This window comes from Drosophila rhopaloa, unplaced genomic scaffold (assembly GCF_018152115.1).
Source record: "Drosophila rhopaloa isolate 14029-0021.01 unplaced genomic scaffold, ASM1815211v1 contig_178, whole genome shotgun sequence".
Lineage (NCBI taxonomy): Eukaryota > Metazoa > Arthropoda > Insecta > Diptera > Drosophilidae > Drosophila > Drosophila rhopaloa.
In genome coordinates this window covers 1,386,521-1,406,427 of record NW_025335059.1, presented here as the reverse complement: position 1 = coordinate 1,406,427, position 19,907 = coordinate 1,386,521, and the positions used below count along the sequence as shown (strand labels likewise).

The 19,907-nt window shown below is 42.7% G+C and overlaps 1 protein-coding gene across 1 annotated transcript in view; it reads left to right on the top strand.

Annotated features, from left to right (window-relative positions):
• LOC108052249 (neuronal growth regulator 1) overlaps positions 1-16,669 on the top strand; it is a 64,082-nt gene extending 47,413 nt beyond the window's left edge. The window contains exons 3-11 of the mRNA XM_017134601.2: positions 3,552-3,704; positions 7,929-8,129; positions 8,255-8,376; positions 10,720-10,870; positions 11,777-11,874; positions 12,410-12,531; positions 13,330-13,510; positions 14,604-14,777; positions 14,910-16,669. Coding sequence (XP_016990090.1) covers positions 3,552-3,704; positions 7,929-8,129; positions 8,255-8,376; positions 10,720-10,870; positions 11,777-11,874; positions 12,410-12,531; positions 13,330-13,510; positions 14,604-14,777; positions 14,910-15,128 — 1,421 coding nt within the window. The 3' untranslated portion in view covers positions 15,129-16,669. The remainder of the gene's footprint in view (positions 1-3,551; positions 3,705-7,928; positions 8,130-8,254; positions 8,377-10,719; positions 10,871-11,776; positions 11,875-12,409; positions 12,532-13,329; positions 13,511-14,603; positions 14,778-14,909) is intronic.
• The last annotated feature ends 3,238 nt before the right edge of the window (positions 16,670-19,907 follow it).

Sequence of the window (19,907 nt, the reverse complement as noted above, 5' to 3'; positions counted from 1 at the left end):
TTTTCCTGGAAAATGCAGGGCATATCGCTGTCAGTAGAAAATCAATCTGCATGGAAAGGGGACTGGATATCCACTCCATTGTTGGGACTTCCGCACAAACAATAGGTATCACATGGTCGAGTTTGAAGACTGTTTACAAAATCGAGTTTATTGTGTGGTGAGCAGACGTACTCACACAACTGCAAGTGCAGCTGCAATGTTGCATGCATTTTTGATGTAAGTGCTCGGCATGTGAGTGTATTTGCAGGAGAATGTGTGTGCGTCAGTGCGAGTGCGCACTGTACGGTGGACTCATGTGACACAGTTTTCGCGCTCATTTTTCAGCACGGACGGAGAGAAAGTGTTCGGTGCGGAAGTGGAGAAAGTTTCTGCGTTTTGTACAACGCAGTCGACTAACTACGTGAGTGATTGAGCTGCAAAAATTTAAGAACTCTTAAATTTAAGTTGAGGAAAAAATAGAGGTTGCACTTTCCAAAACATCTACTTGTACAGAAGAGCTTAATCAAAAAGATGTATGCTAAAATGCATACAAAATATTTTGTTTTTAAGAACTCCTATTAAAGATTTTCTTTCACCATTTGATTTTTACAAAAACATTTTCTTATCCTATTTTTCGATCGTGCAAAATTACTAGTTTTCTGGTTGAGAGACAGCAATAAAGTTTGCCGTTCCATCGAACCTCCGTGCCTCTCTCAGCTTTACCCAGTTTTAATGAAATTTTGTGCATAGTTGGAAACCACTTTAAAATTGTTTAATGCGCCTATGCCCCGCCCACACATTTTGGCCACACACCCGCCCCCGAAAAAGGCTTACGCACACCCAAAAACACACACAAATCACCTTCCTAGCATTCGGGTTTCTCGGTGCGAAGTGGTTTGCATGTTTAATGCATTTCATGCATGCAATTTAAGGCCAACTGCATTTTTGGTCATTTGAAAAATATGTGCTGGAGCCTCGACATGTGCCACTTGGGTCGTTGTGGCCCGAATGACCGACCCAAAAAAAAAGGGGAGGTGACTACCGCCCGAAAGTGTTGCCTGAAATTCATATGCAAAACTCTAATTTCGGCAGGCCCCTCAAAGGGGACGAGGTGCATATCGCGTCGACTGCTAGGACCAGACATATTTATGCATGCCGAGATATTAACGCAGGGGTCGGCTCGTATTTCGACAAGCAGTCGAGAAACTCGAGAGTGTCCCGGGCATAAAAGAGATTTAAAGTGCTCCTTCAGGCCCCGTCCGACACTTTTTATAGGCGGTACTCGGAGGGTTAGAGGGTATATTGTGCTTGTGGAGATTTATGCCACAATGAGAAATAAGAGCTGGTCTAGTGAACAATTAAGATGCCAATGTGTGACCTCAAGCTGCACTCAAATATGGGAAAAAAAATCTAGAATTTGAAATTGGAGAGGAGAACTCATTCATTTATTTATTTGAAAAAGGTGTTCAATATCGAAAAATCTACTATTTAAGGTCCTTTTAGTTAGTTTCCCACGCCTTAAAGTATGCAAAGGTTTTTTTAAGAACTGAGTATCTTTTATTCGGTCGTCCCACTCTTTTATTTGATTTCTCGATTCTGTGGGTGTGTAAAGTCTGTGCGCTGGCTGCGTATTAAAGTTCATTTGACTGCAAAATTTGTGCAATTTCACACAAGCGTGCGCTTTTGTCCCGGGACAATATAAAATCTGAGGGTCGACAAATTCGCTTGTGCCGTGTCCAGCATTAAAGCCTGACCAATTTTCGCCCGTTTCCTTTGTACTCTCGCTGCCCTCAGCCCCCATAAAATGATGATCTGCGAAAATGTCCTTTTATGTCCACTGGGCGCTAAGGACCTGTAAAAGTGTCTCTTAAGAAGGGGGCGGCTAAGAGCAAAGACAGGTGGGTCAAATGCGGAGGCGATGGCCGTGTCCAGGGGTATCGTAAAAGATAAAACGAGTGCGCACAAGCACACAAAACGGAAAAGTGCAGCCGGCAAAAGGAGTGGACGTGAGTCTTTGCTTTTGGCCTGTTTGCTGATGTTGCCGTTTTCTTCTCGAATTTCGCATCTTGCTTCTGGCGACTCCTTGGGGCGTCCTTTGGGCAAAAGGACTGCAACTCTCCTCCGCCGTTGTTGTAATCAAATTTGTTACGCTGCGTTGGTGTCCTGTTGCCGCGCAGGACTTGCTCTTAAACTGCATTTAGCCCGGTATAAACATTTCTTACGCTCCGCTGCGCTCATTTGTCGCCAAAAGCCGACAATACTGAAACTGCGTGTGCCAGGGTCAGACTGTTTTCCTTGCCGCCATAGAAATTGGCTTTAAGCTGCTGCTGGGCGACAGCAATTTTCACGTTGGCCATGTTTCCACCGATAGTACAGGACAGGACAGGACACCAACGATGCCCCCGAGGGCACGGCGAGTGCGTTAACACACTCTGACGGGTCACACGCACCGAGCGGTGCCGGCGGGGTCAGGGGCAGGGGCAGGGGCAGGGGCTTCCGTCCGCCGGCCATCCGCATATACCCTCCAGCACCCCCTCCCTCCCCCCTCCCCACACTCACCCCTCACGTAACGCGGCAACGTTCCGGTATGTGCGTACGGCGCGTTTATTGCCATCCTGGGAGTCCTGGGGTCTCGGCGTAAACGCGAAGGACTCGCTGCTACATTTTTATGCTAATTGAAACCCATTCAGATGGAAACGAATTGCCATCGATAGACAGGCCCTCTAAGCAAGAGTGTGAGTGCACTTGGAGAAAAATAAAATACCCCAAACTGTAGTTCGATTAACAAATACATCGGTATGTGAAAGTTCAGCTAACGGGCTTTAACTTCAAGCATTTCAAGACATTAAAACATACATTATTTATTAATTCCAATTACAGCAAAAATGTTGTGGCTTGTCACATATAATTTTAAATATTTCCATACAAAAAAGGATTTGATTTATAGGACAATTAGTACTTCAAAAGCTGCCGACTGTCAACTATAATTAATTTGATTGTAACATCAATACGGCAATACATGTAACAAATAACTACTGAAAACAATATCAAATAAATTGCAAAAATTATATAGGGAATTCCTAAGGAGATGAATATTTAAATTACATTTTGTTAAATATTTGTAATTTTAAATGGAATTTGCCATCCATATTAAATTAATGTACAAGGATTAATAGCATTTTCTTATTTGACGGTAATAGATAACATTTTAATTTCGATATTTGAATGGCTGCTGGTTGTAAAATAGGTTTGGTTTTATTTTACACAAACTTTATATTGATATGTTTTTCCAAAAATTATTTGGTTAAACAAAGCTGCTTTTTTTTTGGAAAATAATAATCTCGCTAAATGCTAAGTATTCTTGTAAAAGGATATTTTGGTTTTTTTGTACTTATTCGCTAATTGCATAAGTTGTATGATACTGAGAAGGTTTTGGCTCTAATTGATGGGCGTCAAATAAATGTTGTTAAATGAAATAGGTGGAAAGTGGTGAATTCAATATTGTTATGTTTATTTTCTGTGTAGAACCGCAAGCTAAACCGATTTCCACGCTTCCCCCTTTCTATTTTCAGGCAGCAACGGCCGCTCGATGAGCAACGTCCAGCAGTCGGCGGCAGCCCCCTCCACATTGACTGCCACTCTGCCGCGCTTCCTGTCCCGAGGACACACCTATCGCGCCGTCGTCGGGGACACCCTCGTCCTGCCCTGCAAGGTGGAGAATCTGGGTGAGTGGCGGACTCCGGTCCTAGTATAATTAATCCCACGTTATTAGTATTGCGATGTGAAAATGCGATCATAAAAATGAATGTAGCTGGGCGTACAATAATAATATTTTCGATGAACGGCAGGCAAGCGGTGCAAATTATGCAAAATATATGCAAATATGTTTAGGCAAAATGTCACTTCACATAAATTTAATATTCGAGTATGGCAACAACAACAACGACTATGATGGCGACAACATTTGGGCAACCAACAGCTGTCAACAGCCTGTCGTTCGGTTTTGGCCACACACATCGACACATTTTTCCCTTCGCATTTATAAATCGGCTGGCAAAATATGCAACCTCACACATATTGGCAGCAAATAAATTTGGCTGATTAACGTTGACCGACACAGCGGGACGGAGGCAGCCGTTTGTCATTGCCAAATGGAGTTTAGCTTAGCCTCGATTCGCCAGTTGATAGATTTTCACTCTGGATCCGGCCTAACTGTAGGCAATCAAATGGCAAACGAAATGCAATCCAAGCGTGAATGCAGCTGGACTGCAAATAAAATGACATTTGATTGCCCATGGATGCATGAATGGCTGCCGTTTGAGAGAGCCGTTTCATATTTAAATATGCAGCAATGTCAGAAATGTCTATCTCGACTTCAATTAGCATGGGCTAATACAAAAATTTCGGAATGCATTCGCTTTGATTGCCCAAATTTCGAATATGAATATCTTAATTAATAAAATTCCACAGTTCACTCAAGTATGGCCATAAGATATCTCTGAAAGATCAAAGGCAAGTATCTTTATCCATCACAAAAGTTGGTCAATTCAGGCCAAATTGGTTTTGCTGCCAAGCTACATTAGTTTATTATTTCGCTAAAACTTTTAGCCAGCCACATCTTAAATGCGGTCAATATGCTGGGCGTTGTTGGCAAACAACTGGCTTGTCAGGAGTGTCCGATGAGTCCTTCGGCAGGAAGTTACTCTGCGGATAATGGGTGACCAGGGGCCAAGGAAAATCGAATTTTAATCAATTAAAGGCGAGCGGAATATTTGCCTCGACTAAACAATTTCAACTAATATTGACCGAGTTGATGGCTCTCCTTCGCTTTAGTCATTATCGCTGGGGCCTCTTTAATTCTGACCCAGTTAAACCAAAAACAGGGGGAAGCTTAAATTGCAACTGCTGTTGACACGCCAATAAATAAAATGCAATTAACCGTTCGCAGCAAATGAAAATAAATTGCACATTGATGGCAGCGACGACAATCCGCGCAGCATGCACTCCAGCGCCCAGATTGACATCAGTCAAAGTTTCCCACTCCAGACCAAACGGACGGTACACGGTGAAAAAAAAACAATTCATACTTAATACCCTTGCAATCGAACATTAATATTTAGATTTATCTCACTTTTTTTTCCGAAAGGTATGAGTGCAATGAAGCAAAGCTCTAGGGTGACATATAATCTGTCTAATATTAAAATGCTACCTGAGTTATGGCAAATCATAGTTCCTTTACTAATGTCAATTGCTGTTAAAAGGTTAACCGATTGTTGTTTTCATCAAAAACTTTTCTAATGGCGAAATATGTCTTAAAGCTATTTCAATTGTTTATTATTGTTCTTAAACCTTACGTTTCTGACAAACAAGTTTCTGTGAGTGACCACAAAACTAAAATTAATTTTAAGGAGGCAGAATCGATATATTAGTTTGCTATTGTTTTTTATCAGTGCATGTTGAACAAATGCCGTTTATATTTCCGTTTGAATCAGCTTGTTTGTACATAGTTTTTTATTTCGAAAATATTTTCATTTAATTCGATTCACTTGCCGAAGCATTAAAGTGCAATGATTTCCCATTAACGCCTGATGTTTCGACTTTTAGTGAGGCTGTTTCAGCTGTGCAACACAGATTTTCAATCTGCGCCTTAAGCTGTCATTTGGACACAGCTCGGATTTATAATTCGCTCGGCTTTATAATTCTCTGTATGGATCAAATGCCAGGTGTTTTGAAGTGTTCGATGATTTGTTTGACTGGGATTTTAATGGCAGATTCGGATAACAAACATAGCAAGCATCCTGGTGGTAATTAAAATAGGAAACTCTTAAAGTTTGTTGCCAAATAATCAAGATAACTGCAGCAAATGGGAGTAATTTGATATGCTGGTCTCAACTATTTGCTGCCGGAAATCTCCCCGATGCACTTTACTCTTGTTGCGGTTCTGGCCATGTCACTGGCTATGTTTCTGGATCTGGTAGTCCAATGGCCATTGGTTGTGTACTTTTTTGCACTGCACTGTCATCAATCCGCTTCAGCTTTTAACGATGGGTGACATGGCGAGGGTTTGATTGCAGCTTTCATGCCCCACGAACTGGCAGCGAGGTCAAGCAGAAAGAGAGCGGCAGGGCAAGCCTTTAATCCAATAAAAGAAATTAAGTATCAAATGGTCTATGAAGCCGTTCATTGATTGCCGTTCGCTATTGTACGATGTGTACCTACACTCGTCACATATGTGCGAATCAAATACGTATACGTCATGTTGTCACCCGGTGAATGGCAGACGAAAACGCTGGTCGGAAAATATGGAGCGCGGTAATAAATTGGATTTTCATTGGTCTGGCCACAGCCAAACGTATTGACTTACCAAATTGCTTTCACCTAAAACTCATTTAAAAAGGCAGCCAAGAACGTGGGTAACTTATTTCGCAATTCGAATACACATCTGCGCCTACAGACTTATGTATGACCCAAAAATTATGAGCACTTTGTGGGTTGAAAAGGCAGCTTTAACTTTCATATGGCAAAATTGACGAGCTATAAAATGAAATTTTTATGGCATTCCGCTCTCCCTCCAATAATATCAATATACAGCCATTAGACTCTAATAAAATGCAGGACCGGAAGCCGTCGAGGACTAATATAGAATCAAAATAAAACCCTCCACCACCTGCTCACCCACAAAATGCCGGGCAATTGCTTGGGAAGTCTGGAGTCGATTCAATAATAATCGAACCCCAATAAAATGATGATTGCTTAAGTTTAAGCCGGAGGAATCGAGCGAGGTTTATAGGGGACCTCTGAGTTTTTGCGAACAACTTAAGCGTATATTCTTTTTTTTGCATTTGAAGTGGGCTGCCTTTTCTTTTGCATTCAAAGTCCTGTTAATAACCGGAAGTAAGGCAAATGCCCAACCGAGCACACTCATTATGGACGCGTATGAATTGTAAATGGGGCATTAATAATTTATTACTTTAAGCTGTGATTATTTAATGGCAGCTTAAGGTCGGGAAAATGTCAGCTGCTAGTGGACCAGCACACACGCACAAAAATGAATTTGTGCGAGCGGGTTCAGTCAGGCGGAGCAGCGGAGGTCGGGAAAATAAAAACATTTCATTAAAATTTCATATTTCGAATGCTGAAAATCATATTCCAACCAACCGTTGACCGTTGGACCGAAGGGCGAACTGCCAGGCCCCCTCTTACATTGGGTAAACGTTGACGAAGTAGTATTTACACAACTCTGATTTCGGTTTTACAGCACGTATACGTAATACGGCCGTGCGGCGCTTTTCCACGTTTGTTTTTTTAATATTTCCATAATAAATACAAGTTCATAAATTGTTCGAGGTCGGCGGAGTGGAGCGCTGGGTTATGGGTCTCTCATTCAGGACTTAAGCACACAAAATAAATAAACATATTATACGCCACTTAATCTCATTTAACAAATTCTCGTTTGCCTTTTTGTGGCGACGACAACAATAAAAGCGGCCATGGCAGTATAAAATATGCAAAGAATAAAAAAGCAAAGAATTATGCCAACAACATCTGCAAAATTATGTCATTTATATGAGCAAACATACTAAAAAATAGATGAAAACAGAAGCCCACACATATCCTGCTGCTGCCAGGACCTCCGGATAGACAAACAGAACAGAATCTGCAGAATGTTCACAGCTTGGCGAGGGCAAGTTGAGGATGAGATAGAAAGATGAAAAGATAGATATGTATCTGGGCGGACGAAAACTATTTTCGCTCGCCTGCCGCCGCTTCCAACTTTCTCTGCCACAGTGACAGCTGAAAGTATATGTCTACGCTGGCAGCAAAATGCTTCATGTTTATATTGCGGCATTTTACAATAAATTTCGTAGCCAACGAGAAGACACATTTTGCTCTATATTTTTCATCTGCTTATAAGCCCCACTCTTTTTCCGTATCTCCATCTCTTGCAGGCAATTTCGTTCTTCTGTGGCGACGTGGAACAAATGTGCTCACTGCCTCCAACATTATGGTTACAAGGGATGAGCGCGTAAGACTGATAGATGGTTATGATTTAGAGATATCCGATTTGGAGCCCCAAGATGCCGGGGATTATGTTTGTCAAATCAGTGACAAAATAAATCGTGATCAAGTGCACACAGTTGAGATATTGGGTGAGTACACGTCGACATGTTTGCACAGCATTAAGGCACAGATTTACATTTGACAAGTGCTCCTTAAGTCGCATGCATCAATTAGCCACTGATTTGCCACCCTTTGTCCCCCAACTCTTCCCCAGTTCCGCCCAGTGTACGGGCCATCCCCACATCAGGACAACTGCAGGCTCGCAAAGGAGGACCCATTACGCTGGAGTGCAAGGGATCTGGTAATCCAGTGCCATCCATTTACTGGACCAAGAAGGTTCGTTACACATCGCTACTCTGCCTTTCTCTCCAGCCATTTAGCTGAACTGGGGAAATTCCGATGCTGTTTTAAGTGAATTTCATTTAGTTTAATTGAATTTAATTCTCGCAACTGTTTCGCATCGTTATGTAAATTTAAATTGCGTTTTCCTCCCATCGGGCGGTGCGGGTAAGCTGCGTGGGGTCAGTTGTTAAGCACTTTCCCTTTCAAATTTCACTTTCACTCGCTTTTAAGCCCTCGAGAGCCCGCACAACTTTCCAGGATCCGTTTGAGGGGGTGGGAGGTGAAGAGTTTTTCAGCCATTTTGGATGGCCAAAAGTTCGTTATTAATTAAAAATGATTCGCCTACATTAAAGTCACACACAGCGCAGGTCTAGATAGGAATGTGTTTGTATTATAAATCAACAACATATCTCATCACTCACAGTTTTCAACACATTTCTGTAGAAATCTCCGCTCGGCAGCAGGAGCAAACAAAAAGTGAGATGATAAATCGCAAGGCGGCACCGCCGCCCCAACAATCTACGATTGCGGCATGTGGCAGTAATGGGAGGCAATTATGAATTCAACAAACACATAATTTTACGCATGAGCCAACAAAGGGATAACATATTTGCCACGCATTCAAAGAGGGCCAAAAACGGCAGCCAGACAAATGAATTTATGCCGACTTATATGACTTGCAAATGCGGAAGCGAGTTGGCAATCAGTTTTCGCTGCTAATTTCGGAAAGCTTATCAGCCTGCCAACTAGAGCAAAGAGACACACAAAGGGCGTTAGTTCCTTTACCCATTTACCCATTTTGAATGGGGTAGAGCTATATATTCGGGATCCGAATCTGGCATTGATTCGTTGCCAGAGAATTTGCACTAAATCACTGTCAGCGACAGTAACTTGCAAATGCGGAGAAGGTGAGCTGTGATTGCAGGTTGCCAGGGGAATTGATTTGTTCGAATTCAAAGCGCAATTAATGCGATTCATGGACCCTCAAAAGTATGCTTTCCAGCATATACTCGCAAATAGTCCCCGAGAAATTGCCAACTAGCAATAAGCAAGTGACCCAGTCACTGTCAGTGCCACTCGAACAGATAGCATATACAGAGTGTCATACACTCGGAAAATTGTCCAAACATAGAGAAAAAATACTCCGCGTTAAGAAATTATAGTTGGAAAATGTAGACTTATAATTCATAGTTCAGACTTAACTTCATGCTATGCAAAATTTAGATCTAGGCTACAAAATTGTTCATCTTTTCATCGTTTAAAACATAATGTCCGCTTAAAGACTAGATCTTAATATGTGTAATGTGAATAGAATATAAAATACCATCTTTAAGAAAATGTTTTTTAGTATAACAGTTGGAAATATTTTGCTGGTCTTACCTTTTTTTTCTTTTTGCACTGCTAACTTTGTTTATTTCTTCTATACATTAATGATACTTGTTTTTATACTGTTTTCTTTTTGAGTGTAACTTCTATTCGCACACAAATTTTCAATAAAGCAAGTGTCGGGGTAAGCACTCGAAGAATGTGTGTGTCATATATGTCTATGTCAGGGCTCCTACATTTGGGTAAAAGTCTCGTTTGCATTACTGCACTTTGGCGCATTTGACATTTCCGTTCGATTTGTTTGCTCCTAGGCAGGTACGATGAGTTGCTGCGGCTCCACCTTCATGGAGAGCACCTCCTCGTCCTGCTTCTGGGGCTCCTCCTGATCCACCCGCTCGCCTGGAGACACTGCCAAGTTGGGTGTCACTCCATGGCACTGCGTTCCATTTCAATCTGCCCCAGCGTTTCCGTCGTGTTTTGGGCTGTCTTTGGAGCACACGTTGACACGTGTTCCCCTTGGGGCGTCACTTGGCCTTTCCGAACCGAACCGAAGCGTACCAAACCAAACCAAATCGAGCCAAGCCAAGCCGGTTGCCAAAGAAAAGACGCTCGCAGCCAGAAAGCCAGAAAGCTGACTTGCTACAACGCCCTCTTTGGTCCTCTGAGACCCGCTTCGATGTCTGTGTTTACATCCAGTTTTGCATGCTCCACATCCAATATTTGTGCAACTTGGCTTTTGGCCCCTGCCCTCTGTGCAGTTAGAGCAAGTTTTTCGTTTCTCGTTTTTCGTTGGGGAGATGTCTTCATTTCGGTTTTGTTTCGTTTCATTTCGTTTCCGTACTTTTTCGCTTACCAACAGCATTTGTCTTTTGACATTTGCTACTTGCACTCTCGCCGACTTCATTTTTTGCCTGGGCCAAAAGATGTCTGCGATTGATTCAATTTGTTGCCACTCTGTTTACAAAAGCATTACAGAATATTCCACCTCCTGTTTTTGCCATGTCCTTGCAGAGCGGCGCAAACAAGTCGACGGCCAGGATCGGCGACGGACCCATTTTGACCCTGGAGAAGCTGGAGCGCCAGCAGGCAGGAGTCTACCAATGCACCGCCGACAATGGAGTGGGCGATCCGGTCACAGTCGATATGCGACTGGATGTGCTGTGTAAGTACACTTGTATAAAATCGAAATTGAAGCTAATGAATAGAGTAAGCAATTTTTAATAGACGGGTTAATATAAGGTAAAATTAAGGCAAATAAATGTATTAAAGCAAGGCTAATATCAAAATACAGTTAAGGCGACTTTAAAGATGCATAACAATAATATATTGACATAGATAAAACCTTTATTTATTCATTTACAATAAGACAGTTATATATATATATTTCACCTTAACTCAATTCTATATCTCTTATTAAATTTCACAGAAAAAATAGGTACATTAATAAGTTCTAAAGATAAATGTAATTATATCATTTAATCTCATATATATAAGTATAAGAACTAAGTTCCCTTTCTAAGTGTACATGCCATTGCTTAGTATCTCTGCCGCGTAATCTGTCATTAATCATTGCGTGAAAAAAGCGGCAACTTGAAATCTGTTTGGGGGATAACTAAAGTTTCTTCGCCATGCAACTGAAAAATGCAAAAGAAAAAATGTGCAGAAACCGGAGACGAAGAAGAGTGTTTTAGGGCAAAAGTGTCTCGCGAGGCTCGTAAATCAGAGCCTTAAAGCTGCTGACTGCAGCGGGAATCCGGAAACCGCTGGGCAGATACAAAACTCGAGATACTAGATGCATGCAACAATGCGGCACCACCGATTCGTTATAGACAAATGCCGGGCAAAAAACAATTTGAGCGGGAAAAGAAAGGCGAGACCAAACGGAGTCTTAGCAACTGTATATAAATTGATTTTTGACTGTAATCAGATTGCTGCCTTCGTGTGCTAAATTCTTCCACCGCCTCTCTGTTTCTTTCTCTGTGTGTCCTTGCTTCCCATCTGGCCATCCTGCCATCCTGCCATCCCTGCCATCCCGCAACCTGACGGATGCCTGGGTATCTCCGTGCAGATCCCCCGGATATACAAGTGGAGAAGTCCTGGATACACTCGGGCGAAGGATTCGAGGCGAAGCTCGTTTGCATTGTTTACGCTGATCCAGTCGCAACGGTTTGTTGGCTCTTTGAATGCACCGTTCCATTCGTTCCATTGTGCCCAGATAGTTTTTGTTATTTTCGTGGATTTTTAGATTATTACGATTACGGGGCCACGGGCAGAGCAGGCAGCTCCAGCTCCTGCTCCTGCTCCTGCTCTAGCCTTCACTCCATTGCCCGGTTTATGCAAGAACTTTGTTTTCAGGTCACTTTTTCCTGTTTTTTTTCTGTTATTCAGCTTTTCGTTTCTGTTCTGTTGTGTTGTGTCCTGCCTTGTTCTCTCATGCTTTGAGCCAGGCTGGCTTGCAATTTCTTTTTCCGATTTCTTGCTGTGGCAAATTAATGCCATTTTTATTTGCCCAACCTTCGTTTCGTTTTTCATTTCGAATTGTGGCAGGAAGAAGTTACTGCAAGTGGGTCAAATTTTGAGTTGAATTTATTAGTTGCCATCGATTGCATGAGTCGCAGTCAATTGACATGTGCTTCATCTTCATCCTCATCTTGATCATCGTCACTGGCCAAAGCTAATGCCAAACCTCTTCACGCTGCAGGTGTCCTGGTACCAGAACTCATTTCCGATCCAATCGACCGACAGACGCACCATGAACACCCGGGCCAACCGGCACACGCTCACCATACGCCACATCCAGCAGGAGGACTTTGGCAACTACAGGTAAGGATCGACAGGGACAACTTGTGGCTGGCGATGAACTTTGCTGGCCGGCGTTGATTTAGTCAATTTGGCAACTTTGGCTACAACTTATTTCACTTTTTGCCAGCCAGTTAGCAGTTCTCAGCTCGAAGTTGCCACTTGTCTTGGCCCGAGAAACGAGGCTTAGTCCGCCGCTGTATTTGGCCATACACTCGCTCCATGCTACTGGTACATGGTGCCCACGTCCGGCTTTGGGGAATTGTCTGTGCGGGGCGTGTCCCACCCATTTTGCGGACAAACAAGTTTTCCACATCAATGTCAATCTGTCTGAAACATATTAAAGAAGCGGAAGTTTCGCCATGTTGACACAACATTTCATGCACAAAGTTTTTGCCATCTTCTAGTGTGGGTGGTGGTGATGGTGGTTGGTGGTTGATGGTTGATGGTTGATGGTGGTGCTATTGCTGTTGCTGGTGCCAATCGAACCACCTGGCCACCACCCACAGTGAGTGGCTTTTGTGCACACGACGTGTCGACGTGTTTGGATTAGTTGAGTCGAGTTCCCAGTCGGTTGCCAGCCAGCCACTTGCCGACTGCCAGATCGATGCGGGCGAACATGGCGTATGTGTAATGCTGACAGAGTGTAATGCAAAATTAAAAGGAAATTACATTTTTGGTTGGGTGCAAAAACATAAAGCCATGACGAGTTCAGAAATTAACAAGCCAAATAAAAGTGGAGAAAACTCGGAAAAAAAAAACCAAAAGCCAATTAAGACAATTAACCATTTAAGCCATATGCTAATTAGAAATCCCTTTCAGCTGTGTGGCGGACAATTCGCTGGGACGCTCCCGCAAGTACATGGAACTCTCCGGACGCCCCGGACCCGCCGAGTTCTACTCACCCAAGTGGGGTCGTTCGCCGGACAGCTACAATCTGACCTGGAAAATCGATAGCTACCCGCCGCTGGAGGAGGTGCGCCTACTCTACCGTCGAGTGCTGGTGAGTTGACGGAGATGGGAAATGGGTGGGAAGCCACTGGCAATCCGATATGAAAGGAGTATACTCAATTAATTAATTGGGAAATATGCGCATGAGACAGATCCCGTAGACTGACATCTAGACAATGGGCTGGAAGATGCTCCGTGGATGCCATAAAAAGCTATTCGATACCTTAACGTCTCGCGTTGAAGGAGGCATTTATTTTTGGAAAATTCTTGGCTCACTAATGAAGCCCGTGATTAAAAGTACATTCACTGCGATGTACAAAAAAGAAAATATAAAGTAGATCTCATAAAAAATAAAGAAATAGAGAAAGGTGGGGAGATAATTAACAGAGAAAAATATACTAATTGGTATATTTATTATATTATCAATTTACTTTGATTTGATTGGATATAAATAATGATAAATTATTCTCCCATAATTTTGAAATAGTAAATAATAATAGCATGAGGAAATTCCACTAAATTAAATTAAAGGTTTTATTATTGAAACGTTGACAATTATGACATATATTTAAGACTTTGATTAACGATTTTATGATCAGAAAAAGTAATCAGAGCTTTAAAATATTTCAAAATTGTTTTCCATGTACCAAAGTTAAGGTAGACAGAGCAAAGTGATTTTTAATACGAGTGTCAACGCAGATACGAAAATGTCGCTTAATTGCGACTGTGAGCTATAGACACAGGCAAAAAAAGGTGAGGTGGGTCGCGCAATTTAATGAGATTTCGACTCACGCACACTTGGCGATGAATGTCAAACTGCAGTGGCCGGCCACGCCCCGCTGATTGGGCGGGGATAATTTTTTTTTCTGCACTCATGCGCCATTGAATTGCAATTATTGGAGGACTTTCCGCCGGAGCGGTATAACGAGTGGTTCGGATGAGGATAAGGAGGAGGCTTAATTGATGTGATAGCTGTCATAACTTGATCGGGCGCTCGCAGCGGAAATCATTCGGTTTCCTCGTGCAGGACATAAAATTAATTAAGGAATCAAAGGAAAACTGTCAATGGTAGAAGCCGGCACTTAATTTGGCTCTTCTTTTCTTTCTCTTTCTCTTCCTCATTTGCTTGTATCTGTGGCGGATAGATGAATGAGACGTTCCAGCAGCCGGGAAGGTGGCACGACTTCATCCTCACCCCGGAACACCGACCGGCCACGGAGCCCCTGACACACATCATGTCCTACACCATTAAGAATCTGCATCCGGGCGCTTACTACGAGGCAATTGTGCAGGCCAAGAATCGCTATGGCTGGAATGAGGTGAGTTCGCCATACTAAGTTCGGTGCCAAAAGGACCGGCATAAATCTAGTCGTGGGGCGGCTACTTAATCTTGATTTTGTGCCACTTTTCTTTACTCAACCTCTGTCCCCCTCATGCTTTCGACCCCGCAGGTCAGCGATATATTTCAATTTATCGTCGCCACCAATAGCCAGGACATTGCCCCGGAGGACGCCGAGGTGGTGGCCAGCTCCAAGTCGCGCAGCAATAGTGCCTCGGTCGGCAGCCTGCCAGGATCCTTGCCCCACAGCCTGCTCCTCCACACGGTGCTGCTCCTGGTCCTGGGCTTGAGTAATTGTCAGTTCGACAGACGTCGACTGGGTCTGGGGTAAGCGGATGATTCGGCAGGAGATCAGGATCAGAATCAGGATCAGGATAAGGAGTAGCAGCACAAGCCGAGGGAATCGCTCACACTAAAAGGGGGAAAATTGGCGGGGAAGGACAAAAAGTACGGAGTTCCCGAGAAAATTCCCAAATCTTTTTCCGGCAAGGGCGCCGACTTTTTTGGAATTCGTATACCGCTAATTGTGTTCCCTTCCCTTCTCTTAATTTTACCAAAGCGCAAGTGAATCAAGCCGAAACTATAGAAACACAAAGGAAGATAACAAACCAGAAAGCTGAAAAAAGAAAAAAGAAAATATTAAACCCATGTAAATAATTTTTCAAAAGATTTGTCCACGATTAAATTTAAACACACATAAAACCGGAAAATGGTTAATGGAAATTGCGAGTCGAGAATGCAAATCCACTATCCAAATCCCACCCCCAGTTCCATCCCCATGGTAGAATAAGCCACTCGAACTAGGTCATGTAAATAAGCATTAGATATCTGAATGTGAACTGCATTTTACTTCATAAATGTCGGGCTCGTGCTCGATGCAGGATGTGTATGTAAATTAAGCAAACATTATATAGTGATATTATTTAGTTTCAAGCGAAACCATAAATAACAAAATATTGAAGAAGAAAAAAACACAGAAAACCAACCAGACCGCAAAATGTTAGTATGTAAAGTATTTGCCACATTTGTTTTTCAAATTCGTTTCATTGTCATTCCTTCGATTGCAGCTGTAGTCTTATTTTAGCCAGTAAGCGCACCCATAACCAAAAGGATAACAACGTAACAGCAATTCAATGTAATGTTTTTCGATGTAAATTAGAGTCTAAGCAAACATGTTGTACCACCAAAAAGAGCGACGGAACTAAGCTAATCCCCCATTCGGAATATTAGTCGGAGTATTTGAATGTGAATTTTTGCATACATATTAGCGGCACGTGAATTCACGTGATTCACGATTGTGTCAATCTGTAAATACATGAATACGGTACTTATTGAGTGTTACAAACCCAGCAGGCATTTTATCAGCTTTTGCACCTTTCCAATTGTACGATCCGAATCCGTACTGTTTCATTTAGGGCACACAATAAAGGTCAAAGCTCACTTGTATATTTTATAGGCCGCGGCCCCTCGAACTCGTAAACAACTCCTGTATTTAGCATGTCGAACGAAGCCAAAACCGAAAGAAAAAATGAAATCGAATCGAATCGAAAACCAAGTAAAAGCGTTACAATTTATCTACATAAATGTGTATGTGTGTGTACCTTACATAGCCAGTTGAATGCAGGAGACTCGAAGGCATTACTACAGATTACACAGATGGACGGATGCCGAAATGATTCACGTCTAATCTGAACCTAAACACAAGTATATTTCAAATAAACCAGAAATAGATAAGCACTTGGACCGTACGTGTTCATTGAAAGTGAATTCATTAATTACTAACTACATAGTACGATGCTAATTGTATGATTAATGCGCATAAGAAAGCCTAAAATATTCAGAAATAAAATAAAGCATTAGATGTAAACTAAACTAATTGTTGTTTTATTTACCAAAGCGGTTTGGAATTGATATATTTTCTTTATTTATTATTTAAGCAGCGACTATTTTTTCTTGTTATATAAAAACACTTCAATTGGCAATGCCAATAAAATTTCTAAATTGGAATAAAAAGTAAATACCATTTAAATTGTTCTTTCCGTACATGGAGAGCCTTTTAATGTATTAAAATTTCAAGAGACCCTTAAGTATTTTCCTTCCATAATACAAGCTCTAAGTATGAAATTTAAATGTGTCACATCCTTTGTGCCAGTCAGCCGACTCGCAAACTTTCTGCAAATTTATATAAAAATACATAATCATCGATGGAACTGCTATGACTTTTTTGTCGATTTTTTTTCAAGGACTTTGCCTGGAGCTCCTCTAAGCTCTTTCAAAAAGCCAAACGCTGACCAGGAACGTCGCCATACGTGCACGGTTTAAATTATTAAAAGTTTTGCATTTGGCAAAAGTTTATGCATGAAATTTCATAGGGCGCACAAACTACTTGAGCTGCGTTTTTATACAGGCGGATGCCACCGTTGCAAGTTTCATTTGGAACGGAACGCAGAGGATGTCCGGATGCCAGTTACTGGTAGCCAGTTTTAAGTTTCCAGTTCCCAGTTGCCATTTACCAGTTGTCGCTGCCCACATAGGTATTTGCATGTTGCGGGGCCCACTGGACGCCCCCTTCAAGTTTGCAGTACGCAAACTTAGTGACCATTATGCATGCAAGTAAGTCTCAATATATTGCACATGAATTTTAATGAAAACTGTGTCGTTGAACTGGCCGAGAAAATGGGACATTTCGCAGAAATATGCTGGGACTGGGAAACTTTTGCAAATCATATCGCATAATTGGCGGGCCACAAGCGACTCTTTCCAGCTATTTGCATTGGCCACGACCAGTAGTTGGCCGAGGGACAAGTTTTGGCGCATATTAATTAGCTCGTTTATCATTTGAACACTTTTCTGACAGCCAGAGAGCAGTGCACTCGAAGCAATGTAAAATTAATTAAGTTGCGCCACAAGGAAACTCTTTCACTTACCCCAATTCGAACATCCTTCTCGTTCTCCCCATCTACTGCTGCCGTTTGCCATTGGTATTCATTTCAAAGGAGCGCAGAAGCAATAAAGAATCGCTGGGAAAAACTGTTAACTAACGTAAATGAAATCATAATTAATATTGGTGAAATTGGCAAAGTGCAGAGTACGCTGGGTGGTGCACTAATGCCCATAGCCGCACTGCCATTGGGGAATCCGCAGACAGGAGCGGGAAAAATGGAGCAGGACGAGTCAGCCAGTCAGTCAGCTAGTCAGGCAAGCAGGCGTCAAGGCGAGCAAGATCCAAACTTTTATAATTAAAATTTTACAGCTCGGTATTTTCGCTTTTTTCGCTGGCAAAGGAATAAAACGCAAGCAAATCATAAAGCTACATGGCAGCCAAAGTTTGCCGTTCAAGTGCGAATTAAATTAATTTTCAACTGATTTGATTTCTCCAACAGTTATTGCTAAAAATGCAAGTTTTAACAATTGCCAATGGAAAAGTTGTGTTGGTCCAATCAAAAGGGAATGTCCGGCAAATTTAACCAAATTGTGCAGAGAATGCCAACAAATTAAATTAGCAGAGGCAAACAGAAAGGAAACTCAAGAATTTCATATATTGCCAAAGACAAAGGCAGCCACACCACAGTGCCAACTATGGCAACGGGAATATGTCGAAAAGGCGAGTCCTGCACCATCGGTTGTCCCGGCAACGCACAATAATTCAATGAGATGCTACAGATGGGTGGAGGGCAGTCCTGTGACCAACTGAATTTACATAATTCTTCTGGCGAAGAGGGGCGGGCCAGCCTGATATTTATGGAGGCAACTTAATGGCGGTTTAAAACGTTGCAGCCGAGAAAAAATAAATCGCTGTAGGATCCCCACTCCTGGCCACACACACACACACTCTTTCCGGACAACACCCCTGCACAGGCACAAGCATTATGCTAAAACAAATCTACATAATTTAGGAGTAGGCCGCCAGGACAAGACAGCATCTCCCCGTCCCCCGTCCCCTCGTTTTCCGCCCGTCATTGACGCACAAATCAAAAGGCAGGCTCCTTTGGAGAAAATTGTTTGCGGATGCTAAGAAAAATTTGTACATCAATCGATTTTGTTTGATTTTTTCCCAGCTTGGCCGCCGCCTTCGCCTTCGCCTTTGCCTCTGCATTGAGTTGGCCGCAAGAGATTTGCATAATTCATGGCGCTGATGGCTGGTGAGGATTGCGGGATGGGATTCTCGACCGGAAACGGGGGTTCCAGGGGTTCAGGGGGCTTCGGAGGCTGAGTGATTGGGTGGGGCCAGAGATGTGTCTGCCTGATTGCTTTGAGTGGCTCATTTCGCACAGTCCGCTCGTGCGGTGGAGTGGGTAAATTGGAAAAGTATGTCTATGGCTGGCACTTTTCGACACGGCCTGCGTGCGGCACGTGAATGGAACACACTCGTATAGTTTTTTAATCAACCTGCAACATGCAGAACCAATGACAGTTCCTCTGTCTGCGTGCCGCAAAGAAATGCCAACGGAAAACAAACAAGTTGAGCCGTCAATTTCAATTTATATTCTAATGACATATTGTTCCTGCCATTTTCAATTCCATTGCCGCGCGTGTGACACAAAACCAAAGCCGAATAAGAGCGCGGGGCTTGGTAAATTTAAAAACAATTTCCCAAACTCGCCCCAGAGATTCGTATTATGTTTAACTCATTTTCATAAAGCGCGCGGACAAAGACGGGAACTGGGCGAAAGCGAGCTGGAATTATAATGCCAAAACAGCAACAACGGCAGCTGCAGAAGACCCGAACACCCAGCCGCGACAAAGTTCAGGCAGAACAAAAGTTTATCTCGTACTTTGTTTGCATACACAAAGCCAAAGGAGGGGGCGTGGCTCCGCCCAGGACTCGGTGCACAGGAATACGCGGCGGAAACGCTGCTTTGCGGTGGCCGCCACTCATCCTCTCCGCCAGTTTTCCACCAGCTCCTGGCTAAGACAAAGAATCCCATTCCATCCACTCCTCTGTTTCCCGGGCGTTGAGCGATTTCTTTTTACAGAGATAAATGCCAGAAAGTTGGGACAGGCGCAGCGGCAGGGTACTTGAACACGTGGATTTACACGGCCAAAAAAAATTACCAAGATAAAGAATATACTTGTATTAAAAAACGAAAACGGCTTGCATTTAGCGATC